Raw genomic sequence first — 23,584 nt, 5'->3', positions numbered from 1 at the left:
TTAAGGACGTTTTGTGATATTAAGCCCTATGAGAAAGAAAAATACAATAAATTCTCTCCTCTCCCTTCTCTCTTATCACGTTCTTCATTTTATATGATTATTAACAAAATATAACTTCTTATCATAAAAGAAAAATTAATGGAGCATAGACCTAAGGTAGGTGGTCCACACTCGCAACATCTTTAATGAATTTGTTTTGTTTGCTAAACAGATATTTTTTTGGTGAAGTTAATGAACACTGGGATGGATGGGACTATACGTTTCTACACTGGGAAGGATGGATGGGACTATACGTTTCGACCCTTGTAAGAAACAGACAAAAGGTTCCCATTGGTTCACATGACTTCCAAACTCTTGTATCCGAGGGTATCATCTCTCCCCGGTCCTTTTGCCACATCGTCAAATAGAAAGGAGCTGCTGAACACGTGCGTAGACAATGGACCTGCATCTTTTTACTGGTATATAATTCCACTATTTAATATTTATTTAATGAGAGCCTCCAAATGAGCTCTGACTCTGAGTTCGCTTAAAGAAAGTAAACTGGAGGGTCTCTTGATGTGTTGAAGCATCATTTTGTTCGCCGAAGCAATGGATTCTGCGCTTCTTGTGTCCTTTCCAAATGCTTCTGTAGGTATGTGATTTCAATTAACAGAAAACATGGAACTTTTTGGATCTGGAATTAAGGGCTCCGTTTATTATTTTTTCCCCTGAATATTAGTGGTCTAATGGGTTTTAGATGCTTCAAATGCTGGGACTGAACTAATGCATTTGGTTTTGGCTTGCTTGGTTTTTATTGATTTGTGCTGGTGTAGCTGTATTTTATCTGGGAAAATCTTTACTTCTTGAAAGGTTCCTTATTTTAGTGTTCAGAGTCAACAGACTGAGCTAAATTACATTTATTCATCTGGGTTTATCTCCATTTTATACAACATACAATTTTTTTTTCAATTTTTTTTTTTGTATTTTTGCAGTTCGGAAAATGACTTGGTTGATGTGACTATACTTTTGCCCATACCAGTTGTAGATTTTTTTTTTCTTTCTTTCTGAGTTTCTGCTTTGGTGTGTTTTCTGATGCACTACAAAAACTCATAGGTGGGAACGGTTGGAGAAGGGGCAATCTCAACAAGAGCTTTTCAAGTATGACTATCCCATCACAACATCTGATGCATAATTTGCCTTTCTCAGTCCTCCATGTTGAAAACTTATTGTCAACCCAATCTTTGTACTTAAAGGTTCATATGCAGCAGTCAGAGTTTCAAGAAGCAGAGCATGGGACATCTTGGAAAGATATTGTGGTGTTGGGTCTCAGCAATATCTTTTGAAGCATCACACCAGAAACACTAAGGAAAAATCTGCATTCTACAGGAGGCATGGTAAAAGGTTGTTGGTGAATGCTACTGCTGGTCACCCTCTTGAATCCGAACCTGGAGCTTATAATTCGAAAAGCATTCGGAACTCTATCAAAAATGCCATAGATGCTTTTTACAGGTTTTCAAGGCCGCACACAGTTATAGGCACAGTTAAGTTTTTGACAGAATCATGGTCGTCCTTGCCGTTATCCCAGTTAGCCTTTTGAAATATAACTCCCACATATTGCTGTTTAAGATTTAGTAGTGAATAACAATCATTTAGGATTATTGTCGTTAGTTTTTTGCCATTTTCCTTTTTGGTTTTTTAATCAATTTAGAGAGAGCTCACCTAAGTTTTTCTCTGAGCAGGCATTGAGCATAATTTCAGTTTCTCTCCTTGCAGTCGAGAATCTGTCAGATTTTTCACCTGTATTTTTCACAGGGGTGCTGGAGGTGATGCCTCTAATATTGATAACTTGAAAGCATTACATGGATACATTCATTATTGTTATTCTTACACACTTGGTATTTTACTTTTCAGGCTGTAGTTGCTGCTCTCTTTATGAATATTTACATTGTTGGTTTGAATCAGTTGTCTGACATTGATATAGACAAGGTAGGTGTTGTAAATTTACTGGTGCCGTTGCAATGATTTGGGAAATAAGAATTGAAAATTCAGTGACCTTTTGGTATTTTAAGGGGGCATTCCATTAGAAAGGTTCAACTGGTAGAATCCCAGGATATGCTCCTTTATCTGGAATTATCAAGCTACCCACTATTTGGTTATTTGAAATGTGCCTTCCTACACACACGGATGTGCATGTGCATACATGCAGAGAGAGAAGCCCTTTACCATTTACCAAGTTGTTTTCAATTTATTAAGCACCCTTTAGGTTTTTCTGGCCTAACCATGGAAGTCAAGACCAAAAAGATAATTTACATGGAACATATGTGAATTTTCTAATTGTATACTTGTGTTGCATGTTGTGTTTCAGGTTAACAAGCCTTATCTTCCATTGGCATCAGGGGAATATTCAGTTGGGACTGGCATCATGATTGTGACATCTTTTCTAATTCTGGTATCAAAAGCATTGTAGACTACATGCATATATATATATATATATATATATACCTAATTTTTATTTAGGCTGGTTAGATAATATATTGCCTTTCTTTTTGTCTTTTTTTTTTAAAAAGAGAAAAGAGATGAGAGAGTGGGAGAGATGGGAGAAATATCAGGGAGGTGTGGAAGAAAAGAGTGTGAATGGATAAAATTGAAACTAAATACTACAAACCATTTAAAACAGTTCTTTAGATTTTAACTTAAAAGCCATTCTATGTATCCTTCTTTCCTTATGCTTTGCATCTCTCATCTTTCATCTACTTCTTCACCCTCTTTCTAATTACAACAAAAATTATCGAATGGGCCCTTACATGTAATTCCCTAACTTTTGCATGCAAACTGCCTCTTATTTCACTAGAAGTTTGGTATAAAGTATACGGATATCTTAGTTATCCTGGTTAAAATGGCTAAATCTGAGGATTTGAGTATTTTTAATAGTTCTTTTTATTATTCTGTAACTAGTTGCGTACCCTGCATCTTCATTGTTAACATGCAAGACATGTTTGAAGGAAATAAAATTCACCATTTCTTCAGCCATCTTATACTACCAATACTTTAATATATGTGGATAATCATAGAGTCAAGAAGTGCTGCTGCTCTTCGTCTCAATGTACACTTCTATGACAACCATCTGTTTGGAATGAAAATTATTATGAATTCATTTCCACCTTTTACAACGTGCCCCATGTACTAGATATGTTGCTTGTCCTCATTTCCACCTTACTATTACCTACCATTGGATGTCCTTCTTTTTTTCTCTTACAAAACCTTTAATAAACTTTGCCTTGTTTGTTCACCTGAAAGGTAAAATTTAAATGTAAATAAACAAAGGGAATTGGGATTAAATGTTCAATAGTTATTTAGAATCTGGATTACACATCAAATGTAATGAATCATATCTAAAAGATATTATGTACTTTTGTTATAATTTAAATTGATGAAGTTACATGTCTTCATTAAAAATTTTGGGGCATTGAAGCTGTAGTCTTGACTGAAAAACATTCTGATTATAAACATTCTTTTCTACAGAGTTTTTGGCTTGGATGGGTTGTTGGTTCATGGCCATTGTTTTGGGCCCTTTTCATCAGTTTTGTCCTTGGAACTGCTTATTCAATCAATGTGAGTTTGCTTGCTCCTCTATAATCTTATAGTCTCACAGACCTTAAATAGCTGTGCAAGGAAAGCTTATCTGTTACTCATGAACCAATCTGATGAATGAAGTTTAGGAAAAATTTCTTGACATATCCCTGCTCATCCTTATGCACTGCATGTTCCTTGCACATGCTTCTGAGCATGTGCATACTCCATTGGGATGTATGTACCTCTAACTAATAACTATATACATTATGTGTGTAAAAATGTGGTTATGGTTACAAAGAATGTAGGGTTTGTTGGACAAGAGTGAATTGGGTGAATTTCCAGGCTATCCTTAATCTTAAAATGTATTAATAACAATTGTTTAAAGTACTAAGGGCTTGAGAGTTCCTATAAAAAGTTGACAAAGAGGCATCTCTTAATAATAAAATGGATGATATTTTTCCTAGTGTTATGTTGACCAAACAGATCATCCTATTCATTTTCTTATGAAATGTACTTACCACCACATAACACTCCTATGTAGTTTGTGACTTTATTTTTAATATTCTTCATTAATTCAGTTTGAAGTTGCATGTAATTGATGAGTAATGTGATGATACTTTAAACACAATTGTATCAATATGGGTTTCGAATATTTTATAATCTCAGTTGCCACTATTGAGATGGAAGAGATCTGCTGTGGTTGCGGCAATGTGCATCCTAGCTGTTCGGGCAGTGATAGTTCAACTTGCTTTTTTCCTGCACATGCAGGTTTGTTATTTTCTATTAAGCAATCAATTTATACAATTCCACTGTCCCATTCTCTCAGAAAATGCTTGATTTATACAGGGGTTTTTTTTTTCTTTTCACATTGGAGGCAATTTACTATTATAAGTTAAATCTTTGACATCATTGAAAGTATTAATATCTCACGTCTGGCAAAGCAATAGTTGTCATTGCCCAATGCAGTGCCTGTAGGACAAACATATCTGCATGTGCACACAAATCACACTACAGTGAGGGCAATTGAGGAAAAACAAAACAATGTAGAAGGGCTATACTGTATTAACTAGTTAGTATTAGTAGTTGATTGCTCAAACAGAAACCTGAAAAAAGTAAGACAGTTAAACTCTAGAATAGGTGTCAGGGAAACCAGCAGTGTCCTACATGCAGATACTGGTAAATGTGGAGCATCTTTGTCATGTAGTTTGGTGCACTCACAGTGGTTCAGTTCTAATTTATCTAACATTTTCCAGATCCATGTGTACAAAAGGCCAGCTGCCTTCTCTAGGCCACTAATTTTTGCAACTGCATTTATGAGCTTCTTCTCAGTTGTTATAGCATTATTTAAGGTAAAAGCTCTTCTTCTTCTTTTTTCTTTCCCATTTCAAGTAGAGCAGTAGAAAATTTACTTTAAAGCTGTGTACTTGTTTTGGTGATGTGTTTGCTATTGTTTCAATCCATGTCGTTCTTATGAAATTAAAGGATTATGATCAATTTTAATAATATTGTGGAATCATGTAGGACATACCTGATATTGATGGAGATAAAATATTCGGCATTCGGTCTTTTACAGTACGTCTGGGACAAAAGCGGGTAACCTTTTAACACACGGATATGCACATATATAATATCCTACTGGGTCTTAAGGTGGTATGAGGGGCTGTCCAGTAACGGAGTCCAGAATGCATTGAAGGATCGTGGACAAACCCTCCTATCCGTCAACCCATTGGTTTTACATATATTGTTTTGTTGCCTAATTATCTTTGTGCAGGTCTTTTGGATTTGTATTTCGCTACTTGAAATGGCTTATGGTGTTGCCGTTTTAGTGGGAGCATCATCCGGCTTCCTGACGAGCAAATGCATCACGGTAATGTTTTAGTTTTCTAATTCTCAAGAGTAAAGTAGTGAGTGTTATGCAATCTTCATTACTCCTGCTTATTGAATGGCTCAGCTTCTCCTGTCTCTATAATTTTGAAATTACACATGGATAATGATGAAGACAGTGATAAGTATGAATTTAATGAATTTTATCTGTTAAATATATCTTCTCTCACATGCTGCTTGCTATACTCTGAAATAATGGGTTATGTTGTGAATTTCCGGTGTCCAACACGAAGGGTTCTTAAATATTACTGAGCCCTCTTTAAGCTCTGATTCTAAATCACTGGCTTTCCTCACAAATGCAAACATTTAAAGTGTTAAATAAGGCCACTTCAGTTTGTATTCATATTAATTTCCATATTTTAGGGAACCTTGAGTGGGTTTTCATATTCCCTTCTTACTGTTGGGTTTTTTTTTTCAGATGCTAGTATGCTAACAACTGAACAATGTACCAAGAATAAAGATATTGATATGTTCTGTGTTTGCATTGGTTTAGGTTTTGGGACATGCAATTTTGGCGTCGATACTCTGGAACCGAGCCAAATCTGTTGATCTCAACAGCAAAGCTGCAATAACAACCTTTTACATGTTTATATGGAAGGTAATTGCCTACCACAGCTATTGAATGCAAATGCAGTTAGAAAGAATATATCAAAAATCAAAAGTTGACCCGTACCAAAAAAATAACCATCCATAATAGTTTGACATACACAATTGTGAAGATGCTGAACATTTAGGATTCTCAATAGCATATGATTTGAAAACACAATTTCCTAGTCTGTTTTTCTGTGAAGCTGTTACAACTCATTCAGGTCCTCACATTACTATTTCTAGTATTCTTGTTGGTTGCTTTATCTTTACCAAGACCTCCAAGACCTCAAAATTTGTTCAAGCATGACCAAGGCTGATGGAATTAGCTGTCTGTGCTTGAGTTAATAAAAAGAGTTTCAAAAACTAAGACTCAATATTATTTCAAGTATGATAACTGAAATTATAGGATCTTCTCGGCAGTATATTTTTTTTAAAAGTAAAAACTGCAGTTTGCTTGGTCTGTAGATTTGACCCTGATCAAACCTGCCTGAACACGATCTCATTTCCAGCTTTGCTACTGTAGTTGTTGATTTTATGGATTGTATGTACCTTGCAGGTGATTTTATTTTTAGATTTCAATGTGGGTATACTTTTCATTCGTTTGTTTATTCTTCTTGCAGCTCTTCTATGCTGAGTATCTACTTATACCACTTGTTAGATGAGGATGACAACTTATTTGAGATCAAAGGTTGCCTTCAAAATCTTAGAGGGAATAAATCAAATGCCATTACTGGGATTGTTCAACATGCATTGTAGTTTGACAATACAATTGGGAACCTATGAGTTTATGCAATCACTCAATTCATTATCTTCATTTAGTACTTGTGTGATATTGCTCTGCTAACAGCGATACCCATCTTCTTTTTTGAGTACAAACAATAGTCTAGACTAGAAGGGGAGGGGGTTTTCTCACGCACACACTACCAAAGAGGCCATGGGGGTTCGAATATGAGACTATGGACAGGTCTACAAGTTAAGACCTTTTTCCACAAGGCTAGATCCCCTTGCCACCCATCTTTAAAATTTCATTGATTGGATAAAAAAGGGGAGATGCTAAACCCGGTCAACTAAAGGATTTTTCGACAAATGCCACTGGCACTTAACGTGATTTGCTCTAAGCTGTCTTCAACCTACAAACAAATCTCATTATCTTTGTCTGCGTGACATGATTTGTGCTTACCCATTACGACTGTTTGAATTGAGTATAAGCATGTAGGACTTACCCTCTGCTTTTAAGTATTTGGGCAATTTAAGGCCTACATGCCCGAAATTCGGTTGGTCTGCTTAGGGCATGCTCCTTTGTTTATTTGTGTAAAGAAAAATAGTAGGCATATCACATTTATGTAACATATTGTGTACCACTTCTTTCATAGAGGTGGGTCTTATTGTAATGGTAGGCTCCACTTCTATTAGAGAGGTGGTACACAAGGTGATATATAAATATGGTAAGCCTGTGTTAGTTTCTCGTGCATCGACTCATGAGTAAACTTGTCTTTATGAACTTTGATTGAACATGTGTCATTTTCTTATTGGGTGTAAATTTTAAGTTCCCTTATTCTATTCCCGTGTAACAAACTTTGATTGAACATGTTTCATTTTCTTGTTGGACGTAAATTCTAAGCTCCCTTATTCTATTCCCTCGGCTCGCAGTTGAGTAATACATCCATTTGCTAGTGCCGTTTTTCATTCAAAACACGTACTAATGAATTTTTTTTTTTCTTAATTAATGAGATAAGGATTCGAACTTAAAAGTTAAAACATATCATAAATATCCAATTCAGAAACAAAAAAAAACAAAAACAAAAAAAGAAGAAGCAGCGATAGACCCGACCCGCCTATATAGTAAAATCGTAATATTTTTACCCATTTACCAAACCCTAGCAACACACACAAAAACCCCACAAAGCCCTTTCTTGCTCTCCCTTCACATAAGGAGTAGCTGCAATGGCAGGCACTGTTGACGAAACAACGAAAGCGGTCTCAGATTTGACAATGGAATCGGAAGGAGCTATGAGCAAAAAGTAAGTGCCTAAGAACCCCTGTTTGGTCCCTGAGAAAGGGATTGCCTTTGAATTGAGGCATTTTAGGCATGGCTTGGGTTCCAAACAGGGAGCGGAAAAATATGTTCATTTCTGTCCATGAAACGTTTTGTTTTATTTTTAATCCATATGGGTTTTTGTTTTTTTAGCTACGAAAGCTATTAGACTTAATTTAAATTTTTGATTGTTTTGAATTTTGTGGAATGCTTACAGTGCACGCAAGAAGGAGCTGAAGATCAAGCAGAAGGAAGAGGAGAGGCGGCGGAAAGAGGAGGAGAAGGCAAAGCAGGTACACATTTTCTTAGCATCCTTTTGTTTCTGCTTTTATTATTTTCTGTTTGGTCTTTTGAAAACGAGGGAGAAATAAGTACGGAAATGATATGGGTAGTAAACCACGTATAGGACTCTTCCCTCAACTTTATATGGGCCGGTGGAATTATTGAATGATGGTGCGTTCATTCCCTAAATGTTGATAGATAATTGTCAGAACATTATTTGCTTATCTGCAAGTGTTGTTTACCCAATAATTTGGTATATTTTGGTTTGTTAATTTGTCGTATAAAATTAGTATATGAAACATGAAAATGAGTTGATACTAAATAGTCATGATACATCGTAGTGATTTTCTTTTTCGTCAATTTGATAGTGGCGTGCTTAATAATATGTAAGTATTGGTTTCGCAGAAATCTTATATATTTTGGTGATTTGTTTTGAGGCATAAATTTAATATTTCAACCATGAAAGTGAATTCATACTAAATAGTCACTTGAACTCTGAATACACTTGAATGATAATGTATAATTGCTTACTGTCCACTAAAGAAGCTCACCGTATTTGATTATGAAGTCTGATATTAAATAACTTTGCACTTATCTTACAGGCTGCTGCCACAGCAAGCTCACAGGTTAAGAAAAATGGAGCTACTGAAGATGAAGAAATGGATCCAACGGTATACATTAATTACATTGTGTAATATAGTTTTCATCTAATTGTTTTCTGTGTGAATTTTATTCTCACTCATTTATGACCCGAGCCTCATCTGTTTTTGTTCTTTTGTTTTTGATCATGTTGCAGCAATACTTTGAAAACAGGCTGAAGTATCTTGCTACCCAGAAGGCAGATAATAAAAATCCATATCCTCACAAATTCTTTGTTTCAATGACTGTGCTTGAATATGTAGAGAAGTATGACGGCTTAAGCAATGGGGAGCATCGTGATGAGATCAGTGTATCGCTAGCTGGTATTCAAAATTAAGGGTTTATATTTGTTTAGAGTATCATCTGTCACTTTCAAATTTTATTTGTTGGTGTGAATAATTTTGCTCTTGTGCAAGGTCGAATCATGAGTAAAAGATCCTCCAGCTCTAAGCTTTTGTTTTATGATTTACATGGTGGTGGACCTGGTGGTGGAAAGGTCCAAGTCATGGCTGATTTAAGGTATAAATTTGTTGCCACCCCCACTTCTTTTTATATTGTAATTTATACCCGGTTGTTTAGATCTTAATGTAGTTAGCCTCTAGAACAATGTAATGAACTACATTTGCCACCTTTGCATTTGTTATTATCTGAAACAATTTTTATACCCTCCCACCACGCAGGTTAAAAAATTGCCTGCAGCTTTTAGTTGTATTTACTATATATGTGCAGGCATGTACACACAGCGTGTACAAGTCTGTATAGTTTCTTTGGTGAAACTCTATATAGCAGTTGGTTTAAGTTTGATTTTGCTCTGAAGTTGCTAGTCATCAAATACTATTTTTATGTGTAAATAAGAGCAACTGATTCTTTTCATCTTTTCTCATCTTCCATCTAATTTTCCATACCTATGAAATAAAAATACCTTGATCAGATGATGGCATGAAGTTGGTCTTGTAGAAAGTAGAAAGCTATTATTGTATTGAAGTGTGGTTGGAAGCTCACTCACTCCCATGAAGAATTCTGGATTCACTCCTGCTTAGATAAATGCAAATTACTTTGCTTCTCCTTATGCATTGAATTAATCTATTCAGTACATTTATATATCCCCTTTGTTGAGTTATTTCTTTTACTTTTCAATATCAAATTACTAAAGGACTTCATTTTTTTCATGCAGCAAATCAGAGTTGGATGAATCTGAATTTTCTAAGTTCCATTCTAGTGTTAAGCGGGGTGATATTGTTGGTGTGACTGGGTTCCCAGGTTTGTAATAGCTGTGATATACCTTTTACTTGTTAATTATAATAATTTGTTTTCGAATTATATGATTTTTATTTAAAATTTGAGTTAAGCACTATATGAAGTGTCTTTGTAAGATCCGGTAGAATAAGTGGTGGTGTAATCCAGATGATAGTTTTTATATTTCACTTACTAAGCACTATAGGAACACATTCATTTCCTCTGCATTGACTTGATGGCATGTTTACTAATCAGGAATTGGAATTCTCATTAGGAATTGAATTCCGCTTATGGAGAATTCCTGCGTTTACTTCACATCAAGGAATTGAAAAGTAAGCAGGGCCCACACAAAATTAGGAATTGAATTCCTGATTTTGGAGGAATTCAATTCCTGAATGGGAGGTGGTATTCTAATTCCTGGAGAATTCACCCATTAGGAATTCATCTTTTTTACCCATTATATCCTCACACAATTTTCAAAATTCCAAATATGCCATCTACTTTAACCAAAAAATGAGGACATTTTAGTAATTAGTACCACTTCTACCCCAATTCCATATGGTTTAGTAAACAACTTCAATAGGAATTCGGAATCTAACTCCCCTCAATCCATATGGTTTAGTAAACAACTTCATTAGGAATCCGGAATCTAATTCTCTTCAATCTAACTCCTCCTCAATTCAATTCATCCTCAATTCAATTCCCCCTAATTCAATTCCGGATTAGTAAACATGCCATGACACTATCAGAGTGAAACAAGAGGTCTAAAGAAGAACAGAAACTAGACTGTAGTAGTAAAAAGAAATCCTTTTCTTTGTATGTAAGGAGTCTCGATATTTTAGGCGAGGACTGTTTGATTGAATGTTTGAAATTGTTATTCACTATATGGGCAAGCAGTTGATAGGTTTAAACTGAGTTCTTTTATCAAGTAATTATTGATCAGTTTAATAAGTCACTTCATCTTGTTTGTGTGTGTGTTGAGAACTTTGGTTGGTTAAAAGAAAGATTAGGGAGGAAATTTCTAAAAGGTTACGCTGAAATTGAAAGAGATTACAAGGGTGCAGTGTTCCATGAAGATCTCCTGAATAGTAGCTTAGTCTTCACATGATTTGCATCTTCCTGACTTTGTTAAACTGGATATACAAACTTCTTGTGTGTGCACTCGTGGATTTGTTCTGGTCTGACTGGTCGTTAGTCTAATGATAAGTTCTTCATGCAAAACAACTTTCAAGCTATTCCGTTTTCTTTATGTCATAGAAGGTTTGGCTTTACTGCCTTTCAGTCTAGTTGACTGAAGCTCTGACTATAGGCCCTTGAAAATCCATTTTGGGACACATGTCATGTTATATATATAACATCATGATCCTGGGCATTCTACAGTTATCAACTATAACTTCTGCTTTTTTATTTTTGGTTTTTCTCTCTCAAATCAATTGACCCTTGTAATATAATTTTCTGCTGGATTTTGTGTGTTTTGGGACTATGAACTGTTCATTTTTCTGGATTATACAATTTTCTGTTTTGTTTGTTTGTTTCTCTCTTAGGGAAGACGAAGAGGGGGGAGCTGAGCATTTTCCCAAGATCATTTATAGTCTTATCACATTGTCTTCATATGATGGCAAGGCAGAAAGCTGGTCCTGCTTCTGATAATGCTAATGTGAAGGTAAGCAATGTTTGTATTTTTACTGCTTTAATACTGCCTGTGCTCCTATCATGACTCCACTGCATAAACTTCTGCAGAAAATTGATGGATGGGTCCCAGGAAGCCCAAGGAATCCTGAAACTTATATTTTAAAAGACCAGGTATTGATTGATAAAGAAACTTTTAAACCCTTTTTCTGCAGTACTGCGAGGACACTAAGATTACAGTTTTGGGTGTCAGAAAAAAGATGTACGTTTGCATACACATTATTGATATCTGTCTATGCATGTGTGATTCCTTAGACTATCTATCTTAGATACAGTAACTTGGTGTATTCTTTACTTAATTCAAGAACATATATTTCTGGTCCTTTAGTTAGGTAACTGTGCTTACATAGGCTAACCTTGTAGACAGGCATTGATTTTTTTTGCGTCGGAGATATAGGCTACCAGCTCAACTTGTACCTTCATTTATCTATTAGGTCTTAGTTTGATTAGTTTGTTTGTTGGATTCACTTTAATCCTTGTTTCTGCCCTTTTCTTTCAATCTATATTTTAATTGAGATTGAGAGTTTCAAAGTACTTGAGTTAGATCACCCTTTCAAGATGCAATTATTACTTTTGATTAGTTTATTTACGTTATTCCTTTTTAAGTTTTCAAATTTTTATGCTGTTCTCGTTTTCCATTATTTTACGTGTTAACTTCATTGTATTTCTTGCTAGGAAACTCGTTATCGTCAACGTTATCTGGATTTAATATTGAATACTGAGGTTCGACAAATATTCAAGACCAGATCTAAGATCATTCAATATGTTAGAAGGTTCCTGGATGAGCGTGATTTCGTGGAGGTTAGTCTTTCATCAGCTTGCTTTATGTATCCATTGCGTTTTCATGGGCATTTGTTGATGGTGCCTTACATTTTGTGTCATTTCTATCTTTGTCATTTAGTTCTTCTATTTTCTCCCACCCTCAGGTTGAAACTCCGATGATGAATATGATTGCTGGTGGAGCAGCTGCCCGCCCTTTTGTGACTTATCACAATGAACTTGACATGAGGCTTTTCATGCGCATTGCACCTGAACTATATCTCAAGCAGTTAGTTGTTGGTGGCCTGGAACGTGTTTATGAGATTGGAAAACAATTTAGAAATGAGGGTATTGATTTGACTCATAATCCTGAGTTCACTACATGTGAATTCTACATGGCTTATGCAGACTACAATGATGTGATGACCCTGACTGAGGAAATGTTGAGTGGTATGGCTCAAACATATGCTTCTTTTGCACTTCTCCATGTCTTTGAAACTACTTGGATTTCTTTGCTGATATAATATTTAATCTAAAATAGGGATGGTCAAGGAACTCACAGGTGGATACAAAATCAAGTATCACTCAAATGGGCTCGATAAGGATCCAATTGAGATTGACTTCACTCCTCCCTTCAGGTCTGTAACCTAATTCATTGGTCATGCATGTTACAACTGAAACAGATTTAAAACAACTTATCTGATGGTTTTAACTGGTACTGTTGCAGGAGGATCGACATGGTTGAGGAATTAAATAAGATTGCAGATCTCAACATTAATCCAGCAGATCTCTCTAGTGAGGAAGCTAACAAATATCTTAAGGAGGCATGCAAGAAGTTTGATATCAAATGTTCTCCTCCTGAAACCACAACTCGTTTGTTGGACAAGGTAAATCTTTTTATTTTTCCTTTTTCCAAATATTCTTCTAAATCAAGTACATGAATCAGGATATTTGATCCAATTTGAACTAAAGTCTTTTGAGGAGCTAATGGTGTGGTGAGAACTTAGAAAATGGCCTGGGCATATCTGATTAAAAGGTGGTACCCTGGCTGGTGGTGACTTGTATATTATACATATATGTTCAGTTACGTTCACCATTGTATATGGCTGTTGGCTATTAAATCATTGCCAAGGAAGGGAAAAAAAAGAAATAATGACTTATGGTATTTTTCATAGGTGGCAATGATAATGAATACACTAGTTGCAGTTTCAATAGAGTGAGAATTATGATTGCATATTGTCATCCTCCAAAAAAAATTTCACATAACTATGAGATTCTCTATGCTCGATAGTTGCTATTGGGCGGCAAGGAATGTCAATTTAATGTGGTAATGCAACGGCAAGGAATGTCAATTTAATGTGGTAATGCAATCTCATGTTTTTCTTGTGTTGATGACATTTTCCATCATTGCAGCTTGTGGGGCACTTTCTGGAAGAGACTTGTGTAAATCCCGCATTTATCATTAACCATCCCGAGATAATGAGTCCTTTAGCAAAGTGGCATAGATCAAAACCGGGCCTGACTGAGCGTTTTGAGTTGTTTGTCAACAAGCATGAAGTATGCTTGCTAACTTGAGGACTTCTTTGAATTATTTATTTATTTGGCATCTTTTGGTTTGGTTTGTCGTTGTGCTTGTTACCAAATGTTATTTTGCTGCCCAGCTTGCCAATGCCTACACTGAATTAAATGATCCTGTGGTACAACGCCAACGATTTGCTGATCAGCTCAAGGTATGAATTAACTGTTTAGTTGTGTTATATTATTATATATTGTTTGGTAATTTTTCTGAAGATATGTGGTTTGAGTTTCAGGATAGACAGTCAGGTGACGATGAAGCAATGGCTTTGGATGAAACATTTTGTGGAGCTCTTGAGTATGGGTTACCTCCAACTGGCGGTTGGGGTATGGGCATAGATCGACTATCTATGTTGTTAACTGATTCACAGAACATTAAGGTTTGTGCCTCCTACCCTCCCTCTCCCCTCCAAGCATGTGTTTGTGCTTGTGTCTGAGATGTCACCTTTAGCGGCTTCTCACTGTCTGTTGTTTGTGGTTGGACAGGAAGTTCTTCTCTTCCCGGCTATGAAACCACAGGATGAGCCTTCTGCTAAAGGTACTAATTCCGATTCTGTCCTGGCATTAATTTTTAAAATCTGTTCCCTGAATTTTGCTGCTCTTTGATGATGAGTTTCAGAATGTTGTGTTTCCTCTTTATATGCCCTGCTTCTAACTGTTGTTAGTTTGACGTTCTACAGCAACCGCAAGCTCTTAGGATTATTGGGACACAGCTTTTATTATACTTGAAGGGGTGGTCTTGTTGATGGCCTGCGGTCGCTCTTTTTTGTACTGTTGTATTTCAAGTTTTTGGGTAACATAAAAAATGTCAGATTATGGATATAGTATTTGCTATATTCTTCATCACTCACTTGTGAATGCGACTAATCTATTTATTGAAGTGTCAAATTGTTGGAATTGTTCTACAATTTGTAGTTGTGTTAAATACGTTTTTGGTCACTGTGTTTAGCAATTAATTTGGACTCGAAATCAGGATCTTGCCTAGAGGAGCAATTACTCCAAACTATTACACTAGTGAGTCCTTTGCAATTAAAATTAATAGATAATAGATAATTAAAAACAACTAGTGAGTCCTTTGCAATTAAAATTAATGGATAATAGATAATTAAAAACAACGGGGAAATTTTTTCATTAAAATCAGAAAATTGTATGAGTATGATACATGTATTATGTCTGGCTTATGAAAAAATGTGCAATTTTTTTTCAGTATAATTGAGAATTATATGGAAAATAAAATTGTTTAAAAAATATATAGGCTGACATGGACGGGTCAAAGTCACCGAAAAAAAAGGTTCGACTTTATTTTATTTATAAGAAAACGACAATTAAATTTTAAGAACGATAGTAACTATAAAATATTCCCAACCTTAGACGACCCACGACTTTCTGCTTCTTTGGTCAGCGGAAAAATATAGAATTCCTAATTCCACGAGGAAAAGGTGAAGGTTTTGCTTGGTTAGCAAGGACTGAAGAAAGAATTCCAAATTCTAGAAGGAAAAAGTGAATTAGTCGGCCGCCTCATTCCTATATATATGGTATTTACATACAAACCACTCATTGACGGTTTATGTTTGAAATTTTGTTAACTCAAATTTTTAGAGAGAGAGAGAGAGAGCTTTCTTTTCATCTTAAAGAATGGCTGTTTCTACGCAGGTCAGTGTGTTTGACAAACTCGAATACCTTTCTTTGGTCTCCAATATTTGCACAGTGCTTGAAAATCATCTGGGTTTCGCAGACAGAGTTTTGGCAGAGTTCATAACCGAGATGGGGCGAAACTGTGAGGCCGTGGACGATTTCCGTGCAAAGTTAAAGCAAAACGGAGCTAACATGCCTGAATTTCTCCTGCATATATTGTTGGAGATCGTTCACAACATTCTTCCTCCAAAAAAGGCTTCTCAGAAGCGCAAGAACAGCCCGGCCATGGCGATCACCGATGCTATGCAAATTCATAGAGATAGTAAAGAAGGAGAAAAAAGGAGCAAGAGGCAGAGGGTTGACAATGGTTATGAAGGGATCGCCTCTGGTGTTTTTGGGGCCGCAACATATGATGATGAAGTTGGATTGCGAAATCGAGAAGAGGGTTTCGGGGAAGAGATTGAAACGGAGCTGGATGAGGACCCATTAGAACTTCTGCGTGGAGTCTTATCAATTGATAGGTCACCTGTTAAGATTGTCAAGAACCCAATTGGGTCATTGAGCCGTGCAGCTGCCCTTCAGTCTTCGCTTCAAAAGGAGGGTAGAGAAATAAGAAAAGTGCAAGAAAGAATGAAGCGTAATTCAATTCCAATGGATCTTAATCGTGCTTGGGAAGACCCTATGGCAGAGAGAGGTGATAGATATCTCGCACAAGAGCTTAGGGGTGCTGCTGCCTTTTCGGCTTTCGATATTGACAAGCATGAGTGGAAGAAGAGTGCTTATGAAGGAGCCCTGAGTTTTGGGCAGAGATCAAGCCTTTCCATTCTTGAACGGCGTCAGAGCTTACCAATCTACAAATTGAAGAATGAGCTGGTTAATGCTGTGAACGAAAATCGGGTGCTTGTTGTTGTTGGTGAGACTGGTTCAGGTAAAACAACCCAGGTAGCTCAGTATCTTGCTGAAGCAGGTTACAGCACAAAGGGCATAATTGGATGTACTCAACCGCGTAGAGTTGCAGCCACTTCTGTAGCCAAGAGGGTTGCTGAAGAAGTTGGTTGTAGATTAGGGGAGGAAGTTGGGTATTCTATTCGATTTGATGATTGTACTGGACCGGATACTTTGATTAAGTACATGACTGATGGGATGCTTTTTCGGGAGATTTTGATGGACAAAAACCTTTCTCAGTACTCTGTGATCATGCTTGATGAAGCCCATGAAAGAACGGTCAATACTGATGTTCTTTTCGGAATGCTGAAGCAACTTGTTAAAAGACGACCTGATCTTCGTTTGATTGTTACGTCTGCAACACTGGATGCGGAGAAGTTTTCGAGGTATTTCTTCAATTGTATGATATTCACTGTTCCTGGTAGAACTTATCCTGTAGACACACTGTACGCGAAGCAGCCTGAAAGTGATTACTTGGATGGAGCTATATTGACTGTTCTGCAAATTCACTTGAGTGAACCTGAAGGTGACATACTTGTCTTCTTGACTGGTGAGGAGGAGATTGAATTTGCTTGTCAGTCTCTGTATGAAAGGATGAAAGAACTAGGTAAAGATGTTCCGGAATTGATTATCCTACCAGCTTATGGTGCCCAACCGAGTGCAGAGCAGTCAAAGATCTTTAAGCCTGCTCCTCCAGGGAAGCGAAAAGTGGTTGTGGCTACCAATATTGCTGAAACTTCTTTGACCATTGATGGGATATTTTACGTAATTGATCCAGGGTTTGCAAAGATAAATGTATATAATCCGAAGCAAGGGGTTGATTTGCTGGTTGTAACACCAATTTCACAGGCATCAGCCAATCAACGAGCTGGGCGTGCTGGGCGTACAGGGCCAGGAAAATGTTACCGCCTTTACACTGAGAGTGCTTTTCACAATGAGATGTCTCCTAATACAGTTCCAGAAATCCAAAGATCAAATCTTGTACATACTACACTGATGTTGAAAGCTATGGGGATAAATGATCTTAAATCTTTTGATTTTATGGATCCCCCATCACCCGAAGCACTTACGTCTGCCATGGAACAAGTGAAGATGCTAGGAGCCTTGGATGAAGAGGGATTTCTGACCAAATTGGGTAGTAGAATGGCCGTGCTGCCTCTGGATCCACCCTTGTCTAAAATGCTGCTTGCCAGTGCGAACCTTGGATGCAGTGATGAAATTGTGACCATCATTGCCATGCTTCAGGCAGGCAATACCTTCTACAGGCCTAAGGAAAAACAAGCGCAAGCAGATTTGAAGAAGGCCAAGTTTCTACAGCCTGAGGGAGACCATCTGACTTTACTTGCTGTTTATGAGGCTTGGAAAGCCAAGAATTTTTCTAGCCCCTGGTGTTCAGAGAACTTTGTCCAGTTTCGGTCATTGAGTAGGGCAAGGGATATCAGGAAACAGCTTCTTACTGTCATGGACAAGTATGAATTAGAGGTTGTAAGTGCAGGAAAAGATCGAACAATGATCAGAAAAGCGATTATAGCTGGATGCTTCTTCCATGTTGCTAAAAAGGAACCACGTGAGGGTTATAGAACCATAGTCGACAAGCAGGTAGTTTATATCCACCCAAGCAGTGTTCTTTTCCAGAGACAGCCAGATTGGGTCATCTACAATGAGCTAGTGATGACCACAAATGAGTACATGCGCGAGGTCAGCGCTATAGAGCCCAAGTGGCTTATGGAACAGGTGCCAAGATTCTTTAAGGCTGCAGATACTACAAAGATGAGCAACCGCAAATGTCAAGAACGCATCGAACCGCTTTATGACAGATATCATGAGCCCAACTCTTGGCGTCTGAGTAGACGGCGTGCTTGATATGTACAAATTTCAAGATGTAAATTCTGTTGTTAAGTAAAGTGTGCTTCATATGTACTTCTCTGCTATGTATACAGTTGATTTGTTCCACGTTGAATTTTCAAAAGTGAATATCATTTATCAATCTTGTTAGTAACTTATATCTCTCTGTCTTCCTGAGGAACTAGTTTACTTGTTAGATTTTCCTGAACCTTAAGCTGAATGATGGCCATGTTCCCCTGTTCTGTTCCATTTTCAAATGTTCCAAAACATGTTTTATATTATGATCTACATAGCTTGGCCTGATATACTATGTTTTGGTTCTTACTTGCTTATATTGTTGTTTTTTATTTGTCTTATCCCTCTGTTATGTCATCCTTGGACATGTTTGGCCAAAGAAACTAGCAATTCTTGCAAATCAATGTACGGCCTCATGCTCGGTTTTTTCCTAATTTGTTTAAAAAATAGTACAACCGCTTGGCTTTACATTTTTGGCACGTGGCGCCTAGGCGGTCCTATATATGTATATAGTATAGCCGGGCGGCTATACCCGGTTGTTTTAAATTTATTTTTAAAAAATAGTATAGACAGGCGGCTGTACTCGATTTTATTAATGTTTCTTAAAAATAGTATAGCCACGCGGCTATACTATTTTGACACATGGGCGCCTAATCGTTAGGAGGGTCCTCTTTTATTTTTTTTAAAAATCGTACAGCCGTGCGGCTATACTCGTTTATCCTAATTTTTTTTTTAAAAAATAGTATAGCCGCACAATGTTACTTTTTGACACGTGCCACCTAGGCGCTTTGCAGGTCTTTTTTTTTATATACATATAAGTAGTATAGCCGCTCGGCTATACTATTTTTAAAAACGGCAAATTTCGCCGGCATAGGGACAAACTTTCGTCGGGAGAGGTTTTCTTTTTCTTTTTTGGTTTTAATTTTGAAAATATAAAATTTGTTTATGTACTTTTGTTTTTTTGGCCAACTTCTTTAATTTAATATATGTAATTAAGTAATATTTTAGCCTTTTTGAATTACTTTAATTAGTAATTATGTTTATTATTTCTTTAGTGAATATTTAAATATGTTACTGATTTCACAAATGACTTAATAAATATTAAGTACTTCAAGTTCAATGGACATCGAAAAAATAAATTATTTATTTTTGTTTGGGTGTCTTACTAAATTTCTCCATAGCCCAAGGCCCAAGTCTTTGGCTATACTAGATTTTTTTAACTTTTTAAAAGAAATAGTATAGCCACGCGGCTATACGCTCTATATATATATATATATATAGTGGGATCCTTTTTTTTCCCGATTTTCGTTTATCGATAAGAGTTGTTTAGAGTATTATCCATTACTATTAGGCCATTACTTGAGTCTCTATTGTCCCCTTTTGATTTTTTACTTTTCCAGAGTTATACCCGTACAAAGATTTAGTACTTTCACGTTAATAATGTATTATACACGTACGTACATATTTTTCAATAATACATTCTTGTTCTGCAAAAGTCTTAAAGACTCAGTAAAGTTCACGTTTTTTAAAAAGTAAATGTACAATACTCATGTTATACAGTTGTGTACATATTTTTCATGTTCAATACATGTATTTTTTACAAAAATTTCAATAAGATACAAAATTCACGGATTATACACATAATTCTCACATATTATTGAATAAAAATAATATATATTAAAAAATGTAAATAATTTATATTAAAATATAATATAGTGGCCGAACTTTTAAGTTGTATTGTGCCAAAATTTTGCCGAATAAAACACGTATATATTTTATTCGTATTTTTTCCCGTTCCGTATTTTACTAACTATGAATGAATGTGAGAGGCTAAGATTATTTCTTACTTGTAACAAAAATGCAAGATGGTGATTTTGTAATCTCTTTGCCAACTAGAACAACAATTTCAAACAAAGATTTATGGGTATAGCAGTAAGAGAGGTGGTAGTATTTTTCATGTAAAGTGTTGTAGCTTTGATGACTAAGGTTGAAGAGGCTGTTGGAGAGAGTTTTTCTGATGTGGCTCACCTATTTTAAAATTCCAAAGTTTTTTTTGAAAAGAATGAAAAATATGAAAACATGTGAAAAATATCTATGTTTTTATTATATGAAAAGAAAAAAATGCATGTTTTAGCATTTTCAAGGTGAGTTTTGTTTTTCCAAAATAAAATTAAATGTTTGAAGAGCCAAAGTCAACTTACCAGTCCTGAAGAGAGAGAAAGAGGTTGCAACTTTGATGACTGAGGTTGAAGAGGCTGTTAGAGATGCTCTAAGACTTCACATGGTCCCTGATAAATTGCCCCACCTCAGATATTTCACTAGTTACAACAGAAGCTTCTGCAACTTTAATTTTGTTCTAGCACTGGGAGAAAGAAAATGGTTGGCTAGGTACTTCAAGTGTAAAGTCATTTGGAGAGGAAGATGATGGAGTAGGGAAGAAGGTTAGGAGAAATCTTTTTTTCTTTGGTCATTAATTAGGTCAGAAAATTGCACAGACTTACTGTTGGAATTTTAAAAAAGGTTTTAAAAATTTAACCATTTTGATTGTTTTAATTATTTTGCCTGTTTTATTTTATTTATTGTTGGGGTTATAAATATTTAATATTCAGGTTTTATTTCTATATTGAATGCCTTAATTTTCTAGTTGGTGAAGGTTACATGTTCTTGGATGCCTCTAAAAGGCCACTCCTCCTTTACATTTGTAACAACCACAATACACCATCAGAATATCACATACCACAATCACCACCACAAACTAATTCTCTCATTTTCTACTTTTATATATATTCTCTACTTTATATTATTATTTTGGCAATGGTTCTGTGACTTAGATACTTATATCCGTCTATGAACGTGCTCATAGCGGATCTTGAGTTTGTGTACAAGGGGTCGTATCTTGGAGTCTTGTAGACCATTAGTACCTGCACGTAGGAAGGCTACAAAGGCTTTAGGACAGCGTCTTTGACGTGCGTCACCGTACCAAACTCACCTTCTTACTTATTATTTATTTTGTTTTTACTTACTTATTAGTTTGTTTTCTTCAATTTCATTGTACCTTAAAAGCTTTCCAATTTATTTATAAGTTATTTATAATATAAATGTTTTTGTATTTGGCTTTACGGAAAAAGAAAACTACATTTTTTATAACACTTACTAGGTAAGCAATTAAGGTGCCATATAAAAGAAATGCCATATATCGTATAGGTATATTGAAAAGAGCAAGAGTTTATATAATCTTACGAATTAGTTTTGAGGGAAGTTGAAAAATAAACTTAAAACCATAAGTATCAATATAAGCTACATTTCCAGTACATGTAAACTTTTTTCATTTCTGGTTGGACATCATCATAAAAACTTAATTAGAATTTCAATGGCGGACCCTTCCCTACATGAGTATATGGTTATTTAATCAAAGTAAGCATTTCCTACTGAAAATGCGATCCAACAAGTCTCACAATAAACTGTTGCTCCGGTTTTCCCATCACAACAAGTTTGGAAGCTCGCTAATTAAATTATCAAAACATATCAAACAATCATTAGTAGAAAGATCCTTTGTGCATAGCATGAAGTTTCTGTTTTCTATCCAGCCAGCGCATGAATATGTGTGATTCGTAAACTGATACCGTCTTGACTGCATACTTGTAAGCCTCAGAGGATTCGGCAGCAAGGCCTAACAACAATTTATTTGTCATTCTAGTAAATGGTCGAGGATTTCCATTGACATGTTTTAAAGCCAAATCGTAGTAGTCAATTTCGCCTGAAAAATCACGATTCATGTATTTGACTTGGCTCTCTGCAAACCATATGACTGCATCTTTGTTATTAGGTAAATGCAGCACAATCTGTGGCCGACGTATTACTGAAACATATAGCGAAACCATATACATCGTTTGGGTAAAACCCTATTGAGCCATTGATAAATTGAGAAGACGCTACATGCACAAAAAGAAAAGTTGTAAGGGTTTTCAAATTTTTATGGTAAGTATCATTTATTGCAAATGTATTCAAGCTTAAACATTCGTGTATGCCTTCAGAAGTATCAGTAAAATGTTTGCGGGTCAAAACCAGTGTTATTATTAGGAGAAAAAAAAGGTGACAATGAATTTTGAGAGATTAATTTTCGAATTGGTACAATGTGGGTGATGGTTTAAAGATGTGAACACCAACACCACAACATATATATAGTACTGGGGACTAGAAAGTTTTTTTAAATTGTACATCATATATTGATTAGCTTGGTTAGATGTCCTTCAGCACAATGACTTGAATAATCCGACTAGCGAAAAAAAGGTACGATATGAATGGTCAGGGAGCAAAGAAAGAAATTGTAGTCTAATTAGCATGCTTGTTGACTGGCCTCCCAATTGCCTGTTCACAAATTTGAAGATACAATTATTTGGTTAAATTGTACTAAGTCTGAAAAAGAAGCATGCGTGAGTTAGGTCATTTGGTCAAGGCAGTGAGTCCACCTCTTTACACTCAAATTTGAAGTCCCCGTTCCGTAAATTAGATTAATTTAGAGTAGTTTAGTCTATCGCTTTGTTAAATAAAAAACTACACTGTAAAGAACACTTACAAAAAATAAGTTAGAAAACAAGCCAAGGAAATCAAAATTAAAATGAGAGGAGACAAGTCCTTAAATAAGCTAGTGCTTGGGCATTCTTCACTTATGGGCTTCTATTTGAGCTTAGGATCAGCCTAATGAGTTGAGTTGGGCTGCCAAGCCGGGCCAAGTCTTTAGCCTACTTCTATGCAAATACTAGGTTCCCCACAAAACTTGCTTGGTGTCCTCAGTACCCACTGTCCAAAATGAAGGTTTCAAAGGGCTAAATGAATTGAATAATCCAACTAGCGAAAAACGATAAGAAATGGAGAAGGAAAAAAAGAAAGAAATTGTGATCTAAT

General features: G+C 36.0%; 3 protein-coding genes across 6 annotated transcripts; all 3 read left to right on the top strand.

The window, feature by feature from the left end:
- Positions 1 to 473: 473 nt before the first annotated feature.
- HPT1 (homogentisate phytyltransferase 1) lies at positions 474 to 6,842 on the top strand. Of its 2 annotated transcripts, none has more exons than XM_021954376.2 (13): positions 474 to 631; positions 1,093 to 1,137; positions 1,248 to 1,519; positions 1,719 to 1,802; positions 1,891 to 1,965; positions 2,345 to 2,428; positions 3,502 to 3,591; positions 4,219 to 4,320; positions 4,806 to 4,901; positions 5,074 to 5,145; positions 5,324 to 5,419; positions 5,930 to 6,034; positions 6,645 to 6,842. In XM_021954376.2, the coding sequence occupies exons 1-13, from the start codon at positions 589 to 591 to the stop codon at positions 6,684 to 6,686; spliced, it is 1,206 nt and encodes a 401-aa protein (XP_021810068.1). In that variant the 5' UTR covers positions 474 to 588; the 3' UTR covers positions 6,687 to 6,842. The 2 variants fall into 2 exon arrangements, with proteins under 2 accessions (XP_021810068.1, XP_021810067.1); XM_021954375.2 differs by having other exon boundaries at positions 1,233 to 1,519.
- Positions 6,843 to 7,884: 1,042 nt separating this feature from the next.
- ATKRS-1 (lysyl-tRNA synthetase 1) lies at positions 7,885 to 15,147 on the top strand. The gene is made up of 17 exons (XM_021954351.2): positions 7,885 to 8,045; positions 8,277 to 8,352; positions 8,944 to 9,012; positions 9,138 to 9,303; positions 9,397 to 9,499; positions 10,155 to 10,240; positions 11,761 to 11,879; positions 11,957 to 12,019; positions 12,581 to 12,706; positions 12,832 to 13,114; positions 13,206 to 13,302; positions 13,392 to 13,551; positions 14,078 to 14,221; positions 14,326 to 14,394; positions 14,476 to 14,619; positions 14,726 to 14,777; positions 14,920 to 15,147. Exons 1-17 carry the CDS (start codon positions 7,969 to 7,971, stop codon positions 14,934 to 14,936), a joined length of 1,851 nt encoding a protein of 616 aa, XP_021810043.1. The 5' UTR covers positions 7,885 to 7,968; the 3' UTR covers positions 14,937 to 15,147.
- Positions 15,148 to 15,631: 484 nt separating this feature from the next.
- Positions 15,632 to 18,822, top strand: LOC110753438 (putative pre-mRNA-splicing factor ATP-dependent RNA helicase DEAH5). 3 transcript variants are annotated; one of them, XM_021954349.2, is made up of 2 exons: positions 15,632 to 15,774; positions 15,893 to 18,822. In XM_021954349.2, exons 1-2 carry the CDS (start codon positions 15,772 to 15,774, stop codon positions 18,680 to 18,682), a joined length of 2,793 nt encoding a protein of 930 aa, XP_021810041.2. In that variant the 5' UTR covers positions 15,632 to 15,771; the 3' UTR covers positions 18,683 to 18,822. The 3 variants fall into 3 exon arrangements, with proteins under 3 accessions (XP_021810041.2, XP_021810042.2, XP_021810040.2); XM_021954350.2 differs by having other exon boundaries at positions 15,763 to 15,892; positions 15,975 to 18,822; XM_021954348.2 differs by lacking the exon at positions 15,632 to 15,774 and having other exon boundaries at positions 15,788 to 18,822.
- The last annotated feature ends 4,762 nt before the right edge of the window (positions 18,823 to 23,584 follow it).

The sequence above is a fragment of the Prunus avium genome, chromosome 1 (assembly GCF_965620075.1).
Source record: "Prunus avium chromosome 1, drPruAviu1.hap1.1, whole genome shotgun sequence".
NCBI lineage: Eukaryota > Viridiplantae > Streptophyta > Magnoliopsida > Rosales > Rosaceae > Prunus > Prunus avium.
This window is presented reverse-complemented; position numbering and strand designations above follow the sequence as displayed.